At 35.8% G+C, this 20,495-nt stretch overlaps 1 protein-coding gene and 1 non-coding gene across 2 annotated transcripts; both read left to right on the forward strand.

Moving 5' to 3' along the window:
• Positions 1-9,787: 9,787 nt before the first annotated feature.
• On the forward strand, positions 9,788-11,937 carry LOC110919400 (homeobox-leucine zipper protein HAT5). The gene is made up of 3 exons (XM_022163674.2): positions 9,788-10,345; positions 10,755-11,125; positions 11,360-11,937. Exons 1-3 carry the CDS (start codon positions 10,234-10,236, stop codon positions 11,750-11,752), a joined length of 876 nt encoding a protein of 291 aa, XP_022019366.1. The 5' UTR covers positions 9,788-10,233; the 3' UTR covers positions 11,753-11,937.
• A 2,475-nt stretch (positions 11,938-14,412) lies between these two features.
• Positions 14,413-14,506, forward strand: LOC118490048. The gene has a single exon (XR_004888054.1). It is a non-coding gene; the product is annotated as a small nucleolar RNA R16 (small nucleolar RNA).
• The last annotated feature ends 5,989 nt before the right edge of the window (positions 14,507-20,495 follow it).

A 20,495-nucleotide genomic window follows, 5' to 3' on the forward strand; every position in this document is an offset into this window, starting at 1 on the left:
AAAATCCTGAATGCTTTGGGCCTTACCACTGACCATTTTTCCAAAGATGCGTTTTACATTTCCATTGAAAGTTTTTTCAACATCAATTTTCTTCTTGTCAGAATAAAACTGATTTGAAATTTCAACTTTTCCAATTTTAGATTTGTAATTTTTAGCACTTAGTGGTGGAAAATTTACATCGTCCACTTTTGAAACCTTCTTTACAATCTCTTTCTCAACACGTGGCTCCTCTGATTTTATGGAATCAGATTCATCACCAGACTTGTTACCTGAACCTTTTACAACCCATTTCTGATTTGTGGCATTGTCTATTCTTTTAGAAGCACTCTTTGAAGATTCTCCTTTTTCATAAGTCGAATTCTCAAAGCCTGTGAACTTCCGGGTTGACAGTTCAGTCTTCTCAACAACTTTTTCTTTCATTTTTCTTGAGACTTCTTGTTTTGGTCGAAATGTCTTCGGACAATCTTTCGCAACATGACCCACAGCTTTACACTGAAAACAAGATCTCTTTTCAACCTTTTTCGGGTCTTCTTTCTTCTTCATGCCCTCTTGCTTCTTAGCAAGGAATTCTTGATTTGTCTGATTTCTGAAAGATTTTTCTTTGTCAGCTTCTGTAGTTTTTCCTGCAACAAACATTGTTTTTAGTTTATAAACTTTTTCATTTTTATAGTTTTTCTGTGAAATAAAACCGAGACCTTTCTTTTTGTAATTACGATCATGGTTTGGTTTCTTTTGGAAACTATAACCACAATTGTAACCCATTTTCTTGTTGATTCTTTGTTGATCTCTTGAAGTGTATTGTTTAGGTTTTCCATTAAGATTGAAATCTTTTATTTCAGAAATATTAATTTCTGTGATTTTGAAAACCTTTTGAATCATTTCAATTCTGACACTTCTTATTGGAAAACTTTCATCTGAATATAATTTGTCAGAACCTTTCAAAGTATATGCCACTTTGACTGATTCATCATTCAAATTAGATTTCGAAAGTAAAAACTCTTTATCATAAACCCGTTTGTCCTTTTTGACTGTTTGCTTTGACGCACTGGACCCAGACTTTGACTCGGGTTTAGACTTCGGTTTTGATTCCTCATTGTCATCTGTGTCTAACACCTGATCGACCATACTTTTTATCAACTTTGACTCATGATCAGTGTCTGATGACGTATATGTGACATCAATACTTTCTGGTAAGTTATCCGACGACCCAGACTCCCATTTCAAATTGATTGCTTGATTGACTCTTTCTGAATTTGGATTTCGAGGTGAATATCCATTTCGACCGGGGGCGGACATCGGTTATAGGATACACTCGGTTTCTTACCAGAAGTCTTCAATTTTTCTTCATCTTTTGTCACAGATTTTTCTTCTTCAAATATCTTCACTTCTTCAAATGTCTTCAAATCTTTCACAACTGGATAAATCCTGTCAACAACAAAAGCAGAACATGAGTAACTGTCTAATAATTTCTTAACTTTCTCAGTTTCTATCTTTTGCGTTGCCAACTCAAGCTCGAGATCTGCACATTTCTTTATGTTATAGTTCGCCGTATCAAGCTGTCTCAGATATGCTATCTTCAAAGTATTCATAGCTTCAGCTTGTTCACCATCAGAATCTGTGTATTTGTTGATTTCTCTGTTCATAGTATCATACGATTCTTTCAACTTGTGAATATTGTGCAACAGCTCATTGTTCTGCTTAATCAGCGAATCACAGTTCATGCATTTTTCTTGGACCAAGACTGGTTCAGCATCCACTTTAATTTCGAATTCAGGAACCTCTTTCACTGTCCTGCTTGAATTTAAAAATTGAGCTCTTCTCAATTTCTCAGCTTTTGCTTCTTCCTTCAATCTCTCTTCCTCTTCTGCCTCCTCTATGATCTTTCTTCGTCTCTCTTCAGCAGCTTCCATGACTTTTCTGCATCTTTCTGCACATTTCAAATCATAAGCATTAGCAAAGAAAGCATGAGAAGTATTTTTGGCCATAAAGTCTTGATCTGTACAAAAATCATCCCAAGTAAATCCTTCAGCCAACTTCTCGTCATTTTGTTCAGCTAAACACACTTTGCTTTCTTTCGGAAGATACTTTTCCCAGGTAAAATTATCATATTTTCCCTGACTAACAACACATGCTCTTTTGTCAACCACATCTCTCCCATGAGCTGTTTGTGCCTGATGCTGCTGTGCTGGTTGAGTGATTTGATGATAGATGGCCTTCTTGTGATAATCATTGTTTCCGAAAGGATTCTGGGCACCGGTAGCTTCACGGTTTTTGCATTCCCTCTTGAAATGCCCCTTCTCCCTGCAACGAAAACATGTAACTTTAGATTTATCAAAACCTAAAGTTGAAACGTTTGCATCACGAAAATCGTCACGGCCAGTAATTTGTTTGAACTTTTCAGCACGTCTCATCACACTCGCCATACACCATTTTATATCCATTAATTCCATTTCTTCAGCATCAATTTGATCATAATCCTCTTTCGTGAGCATTGGATTTCCGATCTTTCCTACAACAAAACAACTATAAGATTCTAAAATCATCCCTAACAAAGACATTTGATTTTTTGCAATATCTTCAGTGTAGTCTTGATCATTTTCAAGGCTTAACACAATGTTACACTGAAGTTTTCTACCATTCTTTGTTACAGAGATGTTAGGATCGAAAGACGAGAATCTTGTGCTGTTGCTTGATTCTTGAGATGTCTTCTTTTCGGTCGAATCTTTAACACTGTAGGCAGTTTCGATCTTAGGTGAAAACTTTGTAGAATCAGTAGCACCATGCTTGTAGTACATGTGACAACCGGTAATTAACGGCTTCTAATTACGCGATTAGCAAACGTTTCAGGCGGTATTAAATAGTGATTAAGGCACGAATTAACTTAATTAGGCTTTTGGAATGCCTAGGAACGCTTATCTGACGTTACAGTGCGCGTATGGTGATTTTCGGGAAATCAACTATGCGGTAAACGAATACGGACTGACACCGGACGAAATACTGACAACGCCGACAAATACAAATTTTGTATATATATTTTGTATACATATGGGTTTGGTCTTGCGAATTTATTGTGCTTTCGAACGCACGCGACTAATATCAACTACCAACATCATTTTGTGAATTTTTGATACTAAAATAGTACATGTTATATTTTCAGCTCTTATGCTTTATAAACTGAAAACCGCTTGAATTCCCACGTGTGTCATTCTTTTTTTTCTTTTTCCTGAAGAATGCATTTTCTAAAACAAAACCGCATTGATCCGATATCGCGTTTCGACAAACCCGATATGTATAATTATAATTTTACTTTTATACATTCTAACTCTTTTTTTTTTTTTACCAAGTGTTGCTAGATTTTTATCTTAGCGCAAATCATATAAAAATAAATAAATACCATGGGTTTGGGTTTAGTTTGATTTTATATCAGAGCCATTTATTAAACTCCAAATCTTATCCACAAAGATTTAAGATCCAAAATCTCATATTGTGTTTCATAACTCACAATCCCCTTCCTCATGCGTACTTAGATTTCACATTCTAATTAATTCATAATATTAAAACATCTTAACCATGTTGTTTCCATTTATGATACACAAGAGGTTTGTTTAATTAAAAGTTGTGATAACCTTCGCTTTTACTCCCTTGCATTTTAGGTTCCTAGATAATTCACACAACATTTTTTTTTGAAATTCCACACATGTTTAGTACTTGACACTAGAATATTATATTGAGAAAACCATGATGTCTTTAAATTATGAAAATCCAAAGTCCTTGGCTCTGATCGACATTTTCAATCAAGAAAAGCAAGACCAACACTCAATCATCAAAAACCATGTCCACACTCAAGACTATCATATTTGGGTTTCTTTTTATTTAAACAATTGTAACCTACTTGCCCCTTTAACACCTCCCACAATCGAGCAGAGCCTTCAATCTTCCAAACACCTCTCATCCTCTCTTTCTAATAAACCGACCAACCACCACCATGGGCGGCAGAGCCACGGTGGTGGCGTGGCGTGGCGGCGACGGGAACCACATCAAGTCGGGCAGACACAAGAGAACGAGAGAGAGACGTCGGAGGGGGGGGGGGTAACGACGGACGACGGTGGAGTTCCGCCGCTGATGTTGATGTCGGAGATGATGGAGACGGCGGCGGCAGTGGGATTCCACGGCGGAAGCGCCGCCGTTCACGGCGGTGGTTCTTTATTTGTTTCCGACGGATCTTATGGTAAAGCCTTCAAGTCCCTGTTCTTTTTATTCTCTGATGAAGATTTTTTTTTACGATGATGATAATGATGAATCGTTGTGGAAGATGACGATGATTTACTGCTGTAGATGATGTTGTTTTGGATCGGGTTCAGACCACGCTAGCTAACCGGTCAGATTTTATTCGGGTCAACAACGGTTTGCTCGGTTCGGTTTCGCAGTCAACTCAGTGCAGATTGGTCCGGTTCACGTCAGTTATGTTTCGGGTTCACGTTCGGGTTCCGGTTCAGCAAGTTTGATTTTTGTTTTGATTCGAGTGTTACTAGAAATCAGTCGGGTTTTAGTTCTCGGGAAGATCTTTCAGCTGCGTTTCGAGTCAAACCCAGTTGACTCGGTCAACCCCCTAGTCGACTCGGGTCAACTCGGTCAAACCCGGTCAACCCAGTTGACTCGGTCAACTCAGTCAGCATGGTCGGCGAAACGACGCCAAAGAATTGGTAAAGATTTAGCGGCGCGTGTTAATTATGTTATATAGTTTTCGTTACTTACATAAACTCGAGCTCGAACCGAATTATTTAACGACTATTTACGTTTTCTTGGTACAATTGACGTAATTTAATATTTTGTGATTGACTTGTGTGGAATTTTGAAAAATAGCGACAACTTGTGTTGTCGGGGGCGTCCAAAAACAGAGTAAACTCTGCCCATTTTTCGAGAAAATCCGAAAGCAAAGCGTGTTTTGTTGTAAAACGACAACTATCGATATCCAGCGATTTTCATAAAAATAAATATGGTTATATATTTATTTTCGAACACAAAAACTCGACCATTTCCTTCTTAAATAAATATAACTTTCATATTTATTTCAAACGCCTAAACGGCAAATACCATATTTTGATAACTATTATACGAGGCGCAATATATAATACGAGTTTGTTATATATTATTTTCATATAAGTATTCGCTACATAAACGCACGACTTCTAGAGACGACCAACGAAATACCATCGATATATTTATATGTTTTATATAAATATGTATATACTTTAAATCTCACGAAAACTAAGTATTTCCCAAAACTTAGTGATTATTACCGACATTAAACGAGACTTAACAAGTATAAATTAATCGTTTCCGTTAAGCTAACGACTTACCGTCGAATCGTTCGGTTAATGATTCGGTAGAGCTCGGTGGCACGTAGTTAGATACCGCTTTTATTTAGAAGCTTATAAGATATTCCTTGATTAGGAATGCTTTAGTTACACGCTAGCGAGTTCACATTTTTGGAAGGACATCACGGAATCACGTTAAGCTAGCACTGCACAGGAATGTCGAGGTGAGTTCATAACCCCCACATTTTACTATTTTACATTTTTATAAATGTTTTCGGGGGTGGAAAGACATGCAAGTTTTGCAAAAATAAACAACTTTTCGATGAACGAAAACTCATATTTCTAAACCGTGTTGCGAATGAATTTCAAGGAACTTAAATGGTTTACGAATGATTTCGATCAAACATACCGGTTTTACAAAACGCCTTCATATTTACGAAACGTGCATGATTTTCTAATGGGTACGGGCGACACAGTCGAGGTGATTCAACACAGTCGAGGTGATTCGACATAGTCGAGGGGATTCGACACAGTCGAGGTGATTCGACACAGTCGAGGGGATTCGACACAGTCGAGGTGATTCACACAGTCGAGGGGATTCGACACAGTCGATGTGATTCACACAGTCGAGGTGATTCGACACTAAAAACCGTCTACACAGGTTGAGTACTTCCTATGTCGCCGCATACGTTAATGTCCTCGCGAAACATTAACGATCAACCTGTTCATAGACGCTTTACATGCCCATTTACAACACTAAAACTATCCTATATTCATAAGATTCATTTGATGGAAACTCACAAATACATGGATTTACAAACTTTGGTAACATTTTTCAAATTATACCTAAGTAAGAGGACGCGCTGATCCTGCTTACAAAGGTTCGTTTGGGCTCGGCCCATTCCCTCTCGTGCAGTGCACAAAGACTCTCGTGGGCTAGACTCACAGTTCTCATATATCATGCCAAGAAAATGATTTTACTATATTTTCTCAACAACTTTGAAACCGGTTATCAAAAAGATTTATTTTAAATCTTTTCAAAACAAACTATGAACTCGCTCAACTTTATGTTGACTTTTTCGCATGTTCTTTCTCAGGTTGCATTTTTCAAAACTATGGAACGGTTGGAATAGGAGAACCCATGGGAATTCGAGTACTTAGCGGCGTTCATTTTCTAGAAGTCTTAGCTTATTTGCTTCCGCTGTGCAATGAAGATACCGGTCCAGTCACGCCAAGCTCTGATATTTCGGGGTGTGACAGTACAGACTGATATCCTGCTCTCCATCGTAGTTCTTCATCCTAGCGATCTTTCTCTGCTCCATCTCTTGGGCTTCCAAATGCTTTATGAAGTCCCCTAGTTTCATCTTTTTGTATTCTGCTTTGTTGGACTTCAGCATCATCAAAAATGTTCCCCAGATTTCATATGGAAGTGCATCTGCAAGTTTTTCAATTAATTCATCAGTATCTTTCTTAACACCCAACTTTGTCATATTTCTCACCAAATTACAGTATCGATCAATAATTTGTTTGGTGGTTTCATTTTTTAATCCCCGAAACAAGTCAAATTCTTTCTTCATGAGAGACATTTTGTTCTTTAACATGTCATCACTTCCTGTAAATTTTGCTTCCAATTCTGTCCAAATCGAATATGCAGTTCCGTCATGTTGAAGCAATATCAAAATATCTTCTTTTATCGCTTGCTGAAGTAGACTGACCATCAATTTCTCATCTCGATACTTCTTTTTCTCATCTGTACTCATATCTCGAAGTGTTAGTTGCACACCATTTTTAACTGGTTTAACATATGGTTCCTCAGTGTGTTCCCATGCATCCAGATGATAAGCTTCAACCCAATTTCCGAATCGTTCCGACCACACATTGTAATCATCAATATCCATGAGTTTCGGTGGTTTCTGAGACGTTCCGGTTTCATTTTCAATCAAAGCACTTTGAGTAATTGAGGTCGGGGTAGCAAATGCATTATAAAATTCAATATCCATAAGTCAAATGTTCACAAATTTTCAATAACTTTCAAATATTAGCAATCTGTTCACAAAAGCGACTGAAATATACTATCTCAATGAGCGGTCCAAATGATTGATCTAATAAGCGGTCCAATCTATATTCTTTGGAGCGGTTCAAGTACAAAATCAGTTCGAGCGATCTGACTAGGTTACCAAATAAGCGATCCAAAAGCTGTCAATTCGAGCGATTTACAACGATACGTTCGAGCGGTTCACAACCAGTCACAAGAGCGGTCCAAAAGCTTGTACGTTCGAGCGATCCAGACAGATTGGACTTATAGGCGGCCCTGAAATTATCAAATGAGCGATCCAAGACAAAAATTTCGAGCGATCCAGAGGCTTACGTCATCTTTTGAGCGATCCTGAATGAACAAATCACTTAAAATCTTGGTTTCTACTTTGATTTTAGATCTGAAAACTTCAAGGATTTGTTAATTCATGATTCCGAGTGCACTGTGTGATTTTGAGCTTGTTTTACCGTGAAAAATTTTGAAAAAGTGAAGAAAGTGTAGAAAATCAGAAGAATAGCAGCTAAAATGGCAAGAACTCCTCCTCCTGAGCTCTGATACCAATTGTAGGATCGTTCGTCGACCTGTTTGAGTCGTTCAGAGAAGTTCGTATCCGAATTAAGAGGCGGAAACTAATAATTCGGTGCAATTGACGCTGTATTCACTTTAATATTGCTGTTGTATTGATATCTTGAAAGATTACACGATCAGACAGAACTTCGGCAGAGTACCGGAACAATACACCATCAACTATATGATGTGGATCGCTCTACAGACCTATATATAGAGGTTCTGGTCCGCTCATATGACATGCCGTATGAGCGACCCTACACAGTGACACATAAGCGATCCAGCACATGTCCACATAGGCGATCCTAACCCAACTATGACACACAAGCGACTCTAGATTTGTACATATAAGCGATCCCTGTTCAAACAATCTAATCTAGGATTCCGTGTCATGTTTGATCTCCTAAATCTTCAAGACTTGATAGAAGACGTAGTCAGCAGACGTAGGTGCACCAACAAATTTGATTTTTCATTTCTAATTCAAAAGTTTTCATCTTTTGCAATTTAACTCCTTTAATTTTTTTTTTTTTTTTTACTTTCAACTCAAAGCTTTTCATCTTTCGCAATTTCCGAGTTAACACTTTTTTTACTTTCAACTTTAGTCTCTTATATACTTTTTATCTTTTATAAGTTCTCCGTTTAACGTGATGTTCTAAATTTCCGAGTTAACACGCCGCAACGTGCGTGTGAGGTTCAACGTTTTTTCATCTATTTTTTTCCTGTTTGACATGTCCGTCGTAGCGCGTTTATTTTTCCCGTTTGATAGGTCTGTTGCAACGTGCTAGTCAGAGATCGACTTAGTTATTTTTTTCCGGTTTTACACATAGGCTCGTGGTCATGTGAGAAACATTTGCCTTTCATCTAACATGATATATAACTAATGAATCTCCGCCGCATTGTGACGGGTGATAATTCTAGTTAGTGAATACAAAAAAATCAAAACTCACTATTAGAACAAAACTCATAATCGTTATTTGAATACTTAAAAGCAAAATTCATTATTGAATATTGAAGATAACAACATTCTGCAAGTTGTGTGTGAGGTTATGACATAGGGAAAGAGAAAGAGAGGTTGACTATGGTTTAAAAAAAAATATATTAAATAAAAGGCCTCATAAAAGACCATAATACCCTCACATGCAACTCATGTGAGGAGAGATAACTTAAAAAACTAACATCGTTTGTGTTGAAAGTTGACCCCCGTAACAAAATATGAACATAAAGGTTGAGTTTGGCCGATTTCATAATGAAAGATATGAAGTGCAGTTTAGGTATAACATAAAGGTTAATTTGTGCAATTTTGTCTTTTAATTATGTAGAGAGACGTAAAGAGAGATATGTTTTATATATTTAATTTAATATCAATAAATAAAAAGATAAAACATATTTAAGAAATTTATAAATAATTAAGTGCTTATACATAAAATTCACGAAATACCACTAGCTTAATTGTACGATTTAACTGAGTTAAGGCCATTGAGTAAAGTGAGATTGGAGGAAAATAACTATTTTTAAAAGATTTAGGCAAAATCGTTAAAATGATCAAATCACAGGAAGCAAAACGGATTTTACTCTTTATTAAACCCTTAAAAAACTAAAGATTGTTGTATAGAGTTTATAAAAAAAACAATTCAATACAACCCGTATAGGTCTAGCCGGCCGTCGGACAACTGGACAAGAACTGACATCTGCAAATTTGACTTTTGTGTTTATACGTTCAATATAGACTTATACGACCCATATTGAAAAAGCAAAATGTATTGATAGACATGAGGGTGTGCTAATAGATTCTTCCTATCTTATTTTCACACCGATTTTACTCTATTTTTCTCTATGTATATACATACGGAGAGGGAGAGAGAGAGAGAGTAAATAAGCGTGTGAATATTAACGATCTAAAGAGTGGGGACGTACGTTATAAAAAACGACGTTTCCACACTCTCCTCCAACCAAAAGGAATCCACCCACATCACACCTCAACTGTTCTCCCCCCCCCCCCCCCCATCCCATTCCCACCCTCTCTATATTCTCACCATTTTCAACTCACAACTTGAACCAAATCCCCCTTTGCTTTCTTCTTTTGATCAACTCGCCGGTTTCTGGGTTCCCGGCGGCGAGTGATGGGTGTGAGCACCAGGTGTTCCCATACTTCCCACATCACCGAGATCATCATCACCAGCTTCTTCCGCCACAAGTTTTACTAAACACCTTTTTTTCCTAGTTACATATATTTTTCACAAAATATTTATGGTTGATTGAGACTTAATTTGTCAATATTTCTTGTGGGTGGTGATTTCTTTTGGTGTTGAAGCTATGGCAGCTCGAAGCTTTCTCTTCGGTGGATCTGTGATGCTGACGAACAAAAGGGTTCATTCTTCATCTGCTGCTGATCCCTCGTTTGTACCCCGATCGTCTGCTTTTCAGGGTAATTGACTTTTTGTGTTTGACTTTGTGATTTATCATTTATGTTTGTAGATCTAATTAGGTGTTGAAAAGGTCTTTGATTGCTTCATGATGGGCTCTTAGTTGTCCCCATTTCCTCAAGTTTTTAATCTTTTTTATGTTTCCAGACCATAATTGAGTTACCTGCTAGATTTACATTTGACTTTTTTTTTAATTTTGTGAATCTTGATCGTTGACTTTTGTGATTAATGCGTAATTTGACATGAAAACGGTGTTAATCTTCTTGTTTTTAGAAACCTTTTTTACTGTTTTTGATATAATGAGGTGTAAAAAAGAGCAATCACTTTCATTAAATTGTATAGATTTTATCAAAAGATGATGAATGTTTGTGTTGACTTTTCAAGAACATGTCTTGTTTTGGATCCTTTCAGGTATGCTTAGTTTCGAAGATCAAGGGAATGGATCCGGGGGACAATTTTGGCAAAACGAAGACAATGGAGATGATGAATATGATGAGTACTTTCACCAGCCCGAGAAGAAACGGCGGCTCACGGGTGATCAAGTTCGGTTCCTGGAGAAAAGTTTTGAGTCGGATAACAAGCTCGAGCCAGAACGGAAAATTCAGCTTGCGAAAGAACTCGGTCTGCAGCCAAGACAGGTCGCGATCTGGTTTCAGAACCGACGAGCCCGTTGGAAGAATAAACAGCTAGAGAAGGACTATGATGATCTGCAAGAAAGTTACAATAAACTCAAAGCCAACTATGAGGATCTTGTTAAAGAGAAGGAGAAACTAAAATCTGAGGTAATATCGATTTTGTGATCTTGATCCTTACAAACAAACATACCCAGTAAATTTTTTCACTCGTAGAGTAGGGTCTGGTGAGGGGGAAACGAGGACAAATCTTACCTCTATCCTAGATGATAGAGAGTCTGCAACCAAAAAGACCCTCGGCTTTCTTAAAGTGTATATATACAAGTAACATAAACTTATTTTTTTTTCCTTTAAGACATGCTAAATATGAGTGACTTGTTTTAGGTTGAAGAATTAAGTGACAAAATGATGCTGCAAGAGAAGGGAACCTCGGATTCATCGAGTACTAAAAGCCTGTCTCAACCAAAACCATGCCAACATGTTGTTGAGGAAGATGTATCCAAAAACACGAACACGGGCTATGGGCAAAATGGTAATTTCACAGAGAAAATCAACGAGTTGAACAATGTGGTTTACAACTCGCTCGTTGAACGGGTTGACTCATCCTATGTATTTGAGCAAGAACAAAGTGATGGATCGTTGGATGAAGAAAACACCTTGAGCAAGATGTTGATGCCTAATGTAGACGGTTACACGCAAAAGATCGAAATGGACCGGAATTCAGTGTATCTCGGGCTCCCTGGAGATGATCAAGCCTTTGGTTTTTGGTCTTACTGAGTCAACTCAGTGGTAAATAACTCAGCTGAAGTCGTTGTAACTCAGTGATGGTGGGTTTGTGTTTTTAAGGTTTATGTTTGTGTTTCTTCAAAATAAGGTTAAAAATTTGTGCTTTTGTTTTGTAAATGTACTTGCATTTTCTTATAATAATGTAATTCGTAAATTATAATTTTGGGATTGAGACATGTCATTGGCCATAGTGATTATCCAAAACTTGTCGTATTTGAAAACTTGCTGTCGTATTTGAAAAATGTGGAATAAGTTTTATTTATCCCATCTTAAGTGGGATAGATGTGTCGATTTTAAGATTCGTGATGTAATTTTGCAATTCTGAATCCCAGTCTCTTGCTGGCCCTTTTTCTATAATTTTTATAGAAGTTTAGCGGTTAAAAAAAAACTGATAAAGCAAATGACGAACTCAATCATGTTCTGTTTTTTTATTCATGTGAGGAATTTGGGAGAGTTTCAATTGAGATGCGGGTAGACCGAGGATTTCCCAGCATACTATCCTCAGATCCAGAGGACTATCCCTTCCCTCTCGTGGTGGATCCGTACAACATACCAAGCGACCTTTATTACAAAGGCTTGTTTTTTCCACGTGACGTATGCTCATATGGCGGCTTGTAAAGTTCAACTTCCAATATTTTCTTTTTGTTTTACATTCGCGTTTAATATGATTTCATTTCTATTCATAACTTTCAATCTCTCTGGTTTATGTTGTAATTCTTATCTATCTTTGTGTTTTCACAAGTCGGATAACTAATTTAGGGTTCAACTTTGTTTAATTTCCTGATGCTGACAAAGAGGGCAAAGAGTTAATATACTTCGGATGATTTTCTTTTCACTAACATAGTAACATGTATGATATAAGAAATTTTAACAATATTTTGTTTTTTATTATATATTTAAAAAACACCCTGATTTTAGAATTCACTTACAACCCGGAAAGGTTGAGACGGTCTACACATACTTTTAGATTTTTGCATGAATCTTTATGGATTTATTTGTCGATTTTAACTAATGGGGTGATGGTCTATTGGTAAAGGTAAAAGTTTTTAAACATCTAGGTTTGAGAGGGGGAGATCGTCTTGTATTCAAGTTCCATATACGAAAAAGTATTAAAAGAAATTTGCCACGTTAAAAAAAATGTATTGGGGCTTTTGATAAAATTATTATATTTTAAAAATGAAGTGTTTAATTTGTGTTGCGTTTGATTTAATAAGACAAAATGGCATGTTATTTCACATGTGGACGTTTAAGGACCCACGTGTAGTGCTTTCATAGTTGCCATTATGTATAGAAATACAAATTTCTAAAGTGACAAGGAAATGAGGGTCCAAGTGTCACGTATATGATTGACGTGGGGTATAACTTACACATGATTGGTTTGGAGACGGATATTCATGACAAGAGAAGTGTTAATCAATCGCATAAGAATAACTCGGCTAAAAAAGCCTTCTCGAGGAAGTTATGGGCTTGTAGGATATGGATGAAAAAAATGGTGGTGTTCGGAGAAAATATTTATCATCTTTGTTTTACTAAAATGGTGTTTTGTCTTTCTTGACACTCTTAATTTCATTGGTTAGTTTCACTTAGTTAATTAATTAGATTATAAGTCCCATCTATTACACCGATATAAATATAGGAATTATGTAACTTTACAATATTTGCACAAATATACACAAGTGAATTATTTTTATATATACACCATTTACATAACTTAGTTATTTTTTTTCTTTGACGGAAAGCAATGAAAGTAGGTGATCATTTACTTTCTGTACAACTTCATTCGTAGCTAGTATTACTCTATTATGAAAATATTCAGATTTTTTAAAATATTGAAAAATAACAACGGTAGTATGGTAGTTTATAGTATGTTAATAGAAAAGGTAAACCGCTATGCTTTGGTAAAGTTAAAATTGTTATTAGCGGTTATGTTTATAGATTGTCATTTAGATGAAAATGGATAGCTTGAGATTAACTATTTTTTAAATTTTGAAATCCTGATATGCATTTTGATGATAGATCTGAATGTTAGAGTCATAAATGCAAAGGTGGAGATATTCTCCGATTGGATTGATGAACCCGTAAATGACCAAAATTAGGGACATAGGAACCTAATTATCTTTACATCATTTAAATATTGATGTTTTTTTTACAATACAATATATACATAATAATATATAAATAATAATAATATTAGATATTAATATAATAAATAATAGAGTTAAATGCTTAGTTGGTCCCTGTGGTTTGCAAAAATTGCAGACTTAGTCCTAGTTGTTTACTAATTACACGCGTGGTACCAAAACTTGTCAAAAATGAACTCGCTTGGTCCCTAGCCCTAACATCAGTTAAATATCTCTGTTAAAACACCCCATGTGCTTGACACATGAGGGTAATTTAATCATTTCAGCTCCTTCTTCTTCCCACCCCACCCTCTTCTGCATTTTCATATACAATCTCGCATCTGGTTTAATCTCTCTCTTCTTCTTGTTAGGAGATACTGATTACACAAGGAGATATAATAAGAGATGCATATAGTTAATTATAGGATGGCTTACCAACGCACATCATTTTTACTGATTGCTTTAGCGTCAAATGGTCCTTCCTATATTCTTTTTTTTTTTTTTTTTTTTTGATTGGTTGAATTGTACTGAATTGGCAGATGATGAAATAATAATACCAGTTTTATGCTTAACACTCTGATTAAACTATGGTGACTACAAACTCCGCTTATTATCTGATGCCAGAATTTTTTAAAATTTAAATATTTGATGATGAGATTGAGCATACGGGCGGTCTGAAATGATGTCGTGTTGATTGTCTGCATACTATCCGTTCTTATGATGGATTCAACTCTAAGATTTTCAAACTTGGAAAGATTCATTCAAGAACGATCGATGAGATCGGTGAGAGCCGTTGTTTGGCGGGTTCTTCACAAGATCGCATTGGATGTCGCCCGTGCACTTGCGTACCTCCAATCAATGCGCTCCACGAGTTCTTCAGGGGGGAGCTGAGATGGTGGTGGTGGTTTGGGGAAGAAGAAGGGGGTGGGGTGGGTAGAAGAAGGAGTTGAAATAACCTAATAACCCTCATGTGCCAAGTAGGGGTGTTCAAGATCAGATAATCCGGTTTTCGGATATCCGAAAATCGGATATCCGAAATTTCGGATAGTGAAATATTGACATCCGAACCCGAATCCGAAATTTCGGATATCCGAAATTTCGGGTTCGGGTTCGGATATCTAATCGGATATCCGAATATCCAATTTTTTATTTAATTTTTATTTTTTTATTATTTTTTAATATTTGGAACCAGATTTTTCGGGTAGTTTCGGATATCCGAATATAAATTTTGGATATTTTTCGGATATTTCGGATATTTTTCGGATACTTCTGACATTTTTTCGGATATTTCGGATATTTTTCGGATACTTCGGATATTTTTCGGATACTTCGGATATTTTTCGTATATTCGGATATCCGAAAAAAATAAAAATTAAATTTTCGGATATTTTCGGATAATCCGATTATCCGAAAATTCTCAAAATCACTATCCGAATCCTAATCTGAATTTTCGGATTATCCGATTTTCAGATATCCGAAAATTCAGATATCCGAAAATTCGGATATTTCGGATACAGGTTTTCGGATATTTCGGATTCGGTTTCGGATTCAGATTTTTTTGAACACCCCTAGTGCCAAGCATATGGGGTGTTTTAACAGAGATATTTAACTGATGTTACGGCTAGGGACCAAGCGAGTTCATTTTTGACAAGTTTTGGTACCACGCGTGTAATTAGTAAACCACTAGGATCAAGTCTGCATTTTTTGCAGACCACGGGGACCAACCAAGCATTTAACTCTAAATAATATATCTATACTATATTATAAAGCATATTAAGAGGACAATATGGTTATTTCCATCCATTTTCAACATGTATAAGCATTTTAAGCATATGGTACAAGCATTCCAAGCATCAATATGTTGAAAGTTGTCTAATCATGCTCTGAAGCCGCGTGGATATTAATCGGATCCTGTTGACCCATTTTAACACTTTCGAATCCAATATAATGTTTGTATGTTTCTATCTACAAACCAGGAATTCATTCATTCTGCCACTCCTCCATCTCTTTCATACTTTCTCTCTGCAAACTATCTTCTTCTACCCCATCCTCCTTCCCCCAAAAAGCATGAAGTTTATTTCATAATTCAAACACCCATCTTCCTTCGTTCTCTCTCTCAAACAGGGAAGAATGAAACTTAACATCATCTCCTCTATTAGATACCAGATCCAACCAACGATGGGGTTTCTCTCCTACCGAAAACCCTGACATCATCTCTTCTATCAAATCAACGGTTGGTTCCAGAAAAAAAAAAACTTCAATACAACACAGATATGGTCAGTTATCTTTGTATCTTCTCTTTGTTCACATTAGATCTCAAAGCTTTGTTGTTTCGATCAAGGTAGTATTAGCAACAAATTTGTAAATTTATTAGATTACAAAAAAGGGTATTAATTTGTGCTGATGGTTTCTGGTTTCTATTTGTGATAATGACACCATTTTTGTTTTGAAATCACATTTTTTATGATTTGTTGTTTTATGTGATGTGAGTGTAGCGATACAACTTTTAGTTTAAGTTATCATACCCGGTTTTTTTTATTAGGGTTCTTGGTTAGTATTCACTAAAAACATACCAACACACCACCAGTGTGCATGTAAATACATAGATTGATCGAGTTTTTTGGATTAATGTGCTAATAAAATAATATTGTTGTTGATGATTTTAGGTGAAATACTTAAAAGGAACCAGAAAACCTCACCAGATGTAAGTTTTTATTTATGTTTTAGATTCGTAGAATTTACAGGTGTCATTTTAATCAGATTAGTGGGCTGAAATTACTATCTCTAAATGTTGGTGTGACATAAAAAGTTAATTTAAGAAGAATAACTGAAATTTTGAAGTTATTTTTCATGGATGCAGGTTATTCCGGTCAGCGTAGAGTTAAAGTGGCTGAGAACAGTTTATACAATTAATATTGTGCGTGGGAACAGGTGCTATAAGTAGGTTACCACATTGCGGGATTACTGATCCAAAATCAGATTTAAAACATTTTCCAAAGAGAAAGATTGGAAAGGGTGGTGATAGCATCATCAGGTTAATGTGTAGATCTGGCGAGATGAGTTCTGATGAACCTGCCACTCAAACAAGGAGACATGATTAGACAGGTAAACAAGCATATCAGAACTAGCTCCCCAGTCCCTCCCCCTCAAGCATAACATGTCAAGTCACTTTTATTATTAGCATACTAAATATGGTGTTTGGATATAGAACATCCAGACCGTGGACCATTAAGCAATGTAATGTGATGCGCTTTTAACATAAAAAACGTGTGTCAAACTGTCAATGGGTGTGTTCACAATCTTGCTATTGAGCGTCAAAGTCCCCACATAGTTTACATCTGCGATGAGGGTGGTTTGTTTAGTTCACCATTTAAGTTAAGTATCTATCCAAAACATAATTATTTTGACCATATTATAGTCAAAGTAAGAAGTAATTCTTACACAAAGCTTTTCTGTTGCAATTCATTTGAGAAGTAATTCTTTCGCAAAGCTTTTCTTTTGCTCCACGTTCACAAGATTGTGTTGGGCTAGTCTATTGTTTTAAATAACAAAATTATTTTATAAAATAAATCTGTGGTCTTCTACTTATGTTGTGCATGCTTCATTTGTAATATAACACAATAGAATTAGCCAAATAGATGGGTTGGTCAATGGATCAATATTGATTTGAGTTAATTACTGATATCACATGCCTTTGGTATATGGGTTGGGTGATGTTTGGTGGACTTCTTTTTATTTTTCAAAATTCAATGTTTTTTTAATAACTGCTAATGTGCCAAATACTATTACATAAATTATGTCATGTCTTTACGGTGTTTTATAATATGATTTAGTAGGCTTTTGCATGAAAGTACTTTTATGACTATTTGCAACTAGCCTGATACTTTTTCTATTAAGCTATTATATATATATATATATATATATATATATATACATGTTGATGTGTGTCGGTGTATATATATTTTTACATATATTTTTAGCCCTTTTTTAGACTTTAGTCAAGTTTTAAATTTATAAAACACGATATTTTACTAACACTAAACATACATATGGGCAAGTGCACCCATCGTGAGCGTAGTATAGCGTTGGTAAGATACCGAGGTCGTCCAAGGACACAAGAGCTTTTAATACCGGTTTATCCTCAACGTCTAATCAAATCAAAATTTTAGAAAAAGAGTTAAACATGAAAATAAAAACTAAAAATGCTGAAAAAAAAAATAAAATAAAAACAGATAGACAAGATGAATCACTTGGATCCGACTCGCCTTTAGTGTAACCTTTGATGTTTTCCGCACTTTTGCACTTTTTAAGAGATTATCTTAGTTATAGTAGTAGGCCCCTCTTTTGAAGGTGACGTTACCCTCAACCAGTAGTTTGAGTCAGCAAGGATACAATCCTAAAGGGTTGGAATTTTGGAAGATAATTAATTAAGTTATTAATGCGTAATGTGTAACGCCCTGCTTTTTCATACTTTCCATAATTAGAAAGCTCGCCTTGTAATGCTATTTTTGGAAATCTTGTATTATTGTAGTCGTCTTTTTGTTGTAAAATACGAGACTTGGATCATAAATAAAATTTGTATTTCTTTAAATTCACCATCTACATATTCATACATGTTCATACGTTCGAATTCATTGTACATCGAATCCTTATTTGTAATTCATACTTATACTTATTCACGATGCATGTCCATGCTTGTCCTTATATTGTTGATACCTAAAAACCCCTAATAATATGCTTATTTATACAACGGTTAATCATCTAATATGTGACATATATTTGTCACTTACAAACATGTTACATACTTGTACATTACACTTTTTACCTAGTTAAATCATGTTTTATTTCATATTTCACCTTGTTACAAGTTAGGGGAAACATTGTTGCATATTATTACACAACTTAATTAACAAAATTACTCATTATAATGTTTTAAAAAATAAAAAAAAATAAAGAAATATGGCAGCCCCAATTCAGCAAAATTCAGCCCCATATAGTTGGGTTTTGTGGGCTAGTTTCAAGGTGTAACCCCTTCTAAACACTTCCAAAGCCCAACCCATTGAAACCCTAATCCTTCCCCCTATAAATACCACTTATAACCAGCCTCCCTACCACTTTTGCAACACTAAAAACTCTCAAAACATCCTCCAAACCGTAGCTGAAAGCAAAGGTTCGAGCAGATTGACACCCCTTCACGAAAATGAGCATAACTCACTCAATTCTTATCCGATTCACTTGATTCTTTTTCCTACTTGCTTGGATAATCATGGGGTTCGATTCCTAGACTTCTCCTTGGAGAAATCAGACCTAGAAATGCCCCGAAATAGTCCATAAACTTTCTGTTTGATTTTTATGTTCTTCAAAACTTGTTTAAACCTATGCAACTTGTGTCTAACACATCTCATGCCTATGTCCTAATGCTTACAACTTATCCCATGGTTGGTTAAGCTTAAAAACAAGGTTGAGACATTTGAAATCAGAGGATTAAACCTCATAAACTTGGTGTTTTGTCTAGGGTTTCAACCCACAAATCATGTCAAACATAGTCTTTGATACATGAGTGATTATGGAACAACTTGGGTTGTCCAAACATACAATCCTCACATGATTTGATGATTTCTATTAGTTAGTTTACTTTACATACATGTAAAGACCTTAGTTCATGACCCTCCTTGGTTATTTTTACATCAAGTGTAGTGGTGAACATCAAAGGGGTACCTAAATGGAAGCCTTGTCTTCCTACCCCATCCATGACACCCATGACTCAACTTGAGGTACCTAAATGAAGATGTAATCTTCTACCTCTTACTTGAATACTTGAACATTTGGACTTAATAATATGTGTATAATATACGACCTACATACTATCTATGTACACTCGAATCTTTGATGTTGAAATCATATTCATTTGTCAAAGTAGTAGGTTATCATCTAAGGACCTAAACCTTGTTATGATTCTTATGGGTGTTCAACTCATAAAATCATTATAACCCATGAGGTTACCAAGTGTCATACACGTGTTATGTGTGAAGATGAATATTTTGATATAATATTTTCATGTCACTTTCATTCCAAATCTCGACTCTAAACATGCTTGAACTTAAACCCTTACGCATTCAACCTTCCAACCTCGGCAACTTTGTCACATTGGATAATCGGAAAACATATGCAAACTTTGTGAGTATACTCGTATTTCCCCCTTTTTACTTTTACCACTTTTGGGGTATAACATGTTTACTTATCAAAAACTTACACATGAACATTTTGCTTAAACACATGAACATTCCTATAACATGCTTGTATACGTGATGGCTTGATACTTTAAACTTGGGTGAAACTTATGTGTTGAATTTATCATTAACTTCGTACGAGCCAAACCGTGACATATGTAGCGCTATAAGATTAACGACCCGCCCCTTTATCTCGGTTATGTCATGAGCATATTGCATTTCCTTGGTTTGATATGTTAGACACATACCATATTTAAAGGCTTATCTTGAATCACATGCTTGCTATGAGGAATTGTTCAAAACTTATCTTTTGCTATGTATGTATCAAACTTGTATACTCGCCTTTGCTTTTGCATTGAACTTTATTTTTAACATGTTACAGGT

Source organism: Helianthus annuus, chromosome 2 (genome assembly GCF_002127325.2).
Source record: "Helianthus annuus cultivar XRQ/B chromosome 2, HanXRQr2.0-SUNRISE, whole genome shotgun sequence".
Taxonomy (NCBI): Eukaryota; Viridiplantae; Streptophyta; class Magnoliopsida; order Asterales; family Asteraceae; genus Helianthus; species Helianthus annuus.

What these genes read in the sequence shown, in the direction of transcription:
- LOC110919400 (XM_022163674.2), top strand. Translation starts at nt 10,234, where the DNA reads ATGGCAGCTCGAAGCTTTCTCTTCGGTGGATCTGTGATGCTGACGAAC. An exon ending in CCGATCGTCTGCTTTTCAGG is followed by an intron (nt 10,346 to 10,754) that starts GTAATTGACTTT and finishes GGATCCTTTCAG; the next exon opens with GTATGCTTAGTTTCGAAGAT. An exon ending in AGGAGAAACTAAAATCTGAG is followed by an intron (nt 11,126 to 11,359) that starts GTAATATCGATT and finishes GACTTGTTTTAG; the next exon opens with GTTGAAGAATTAAGTGACAA.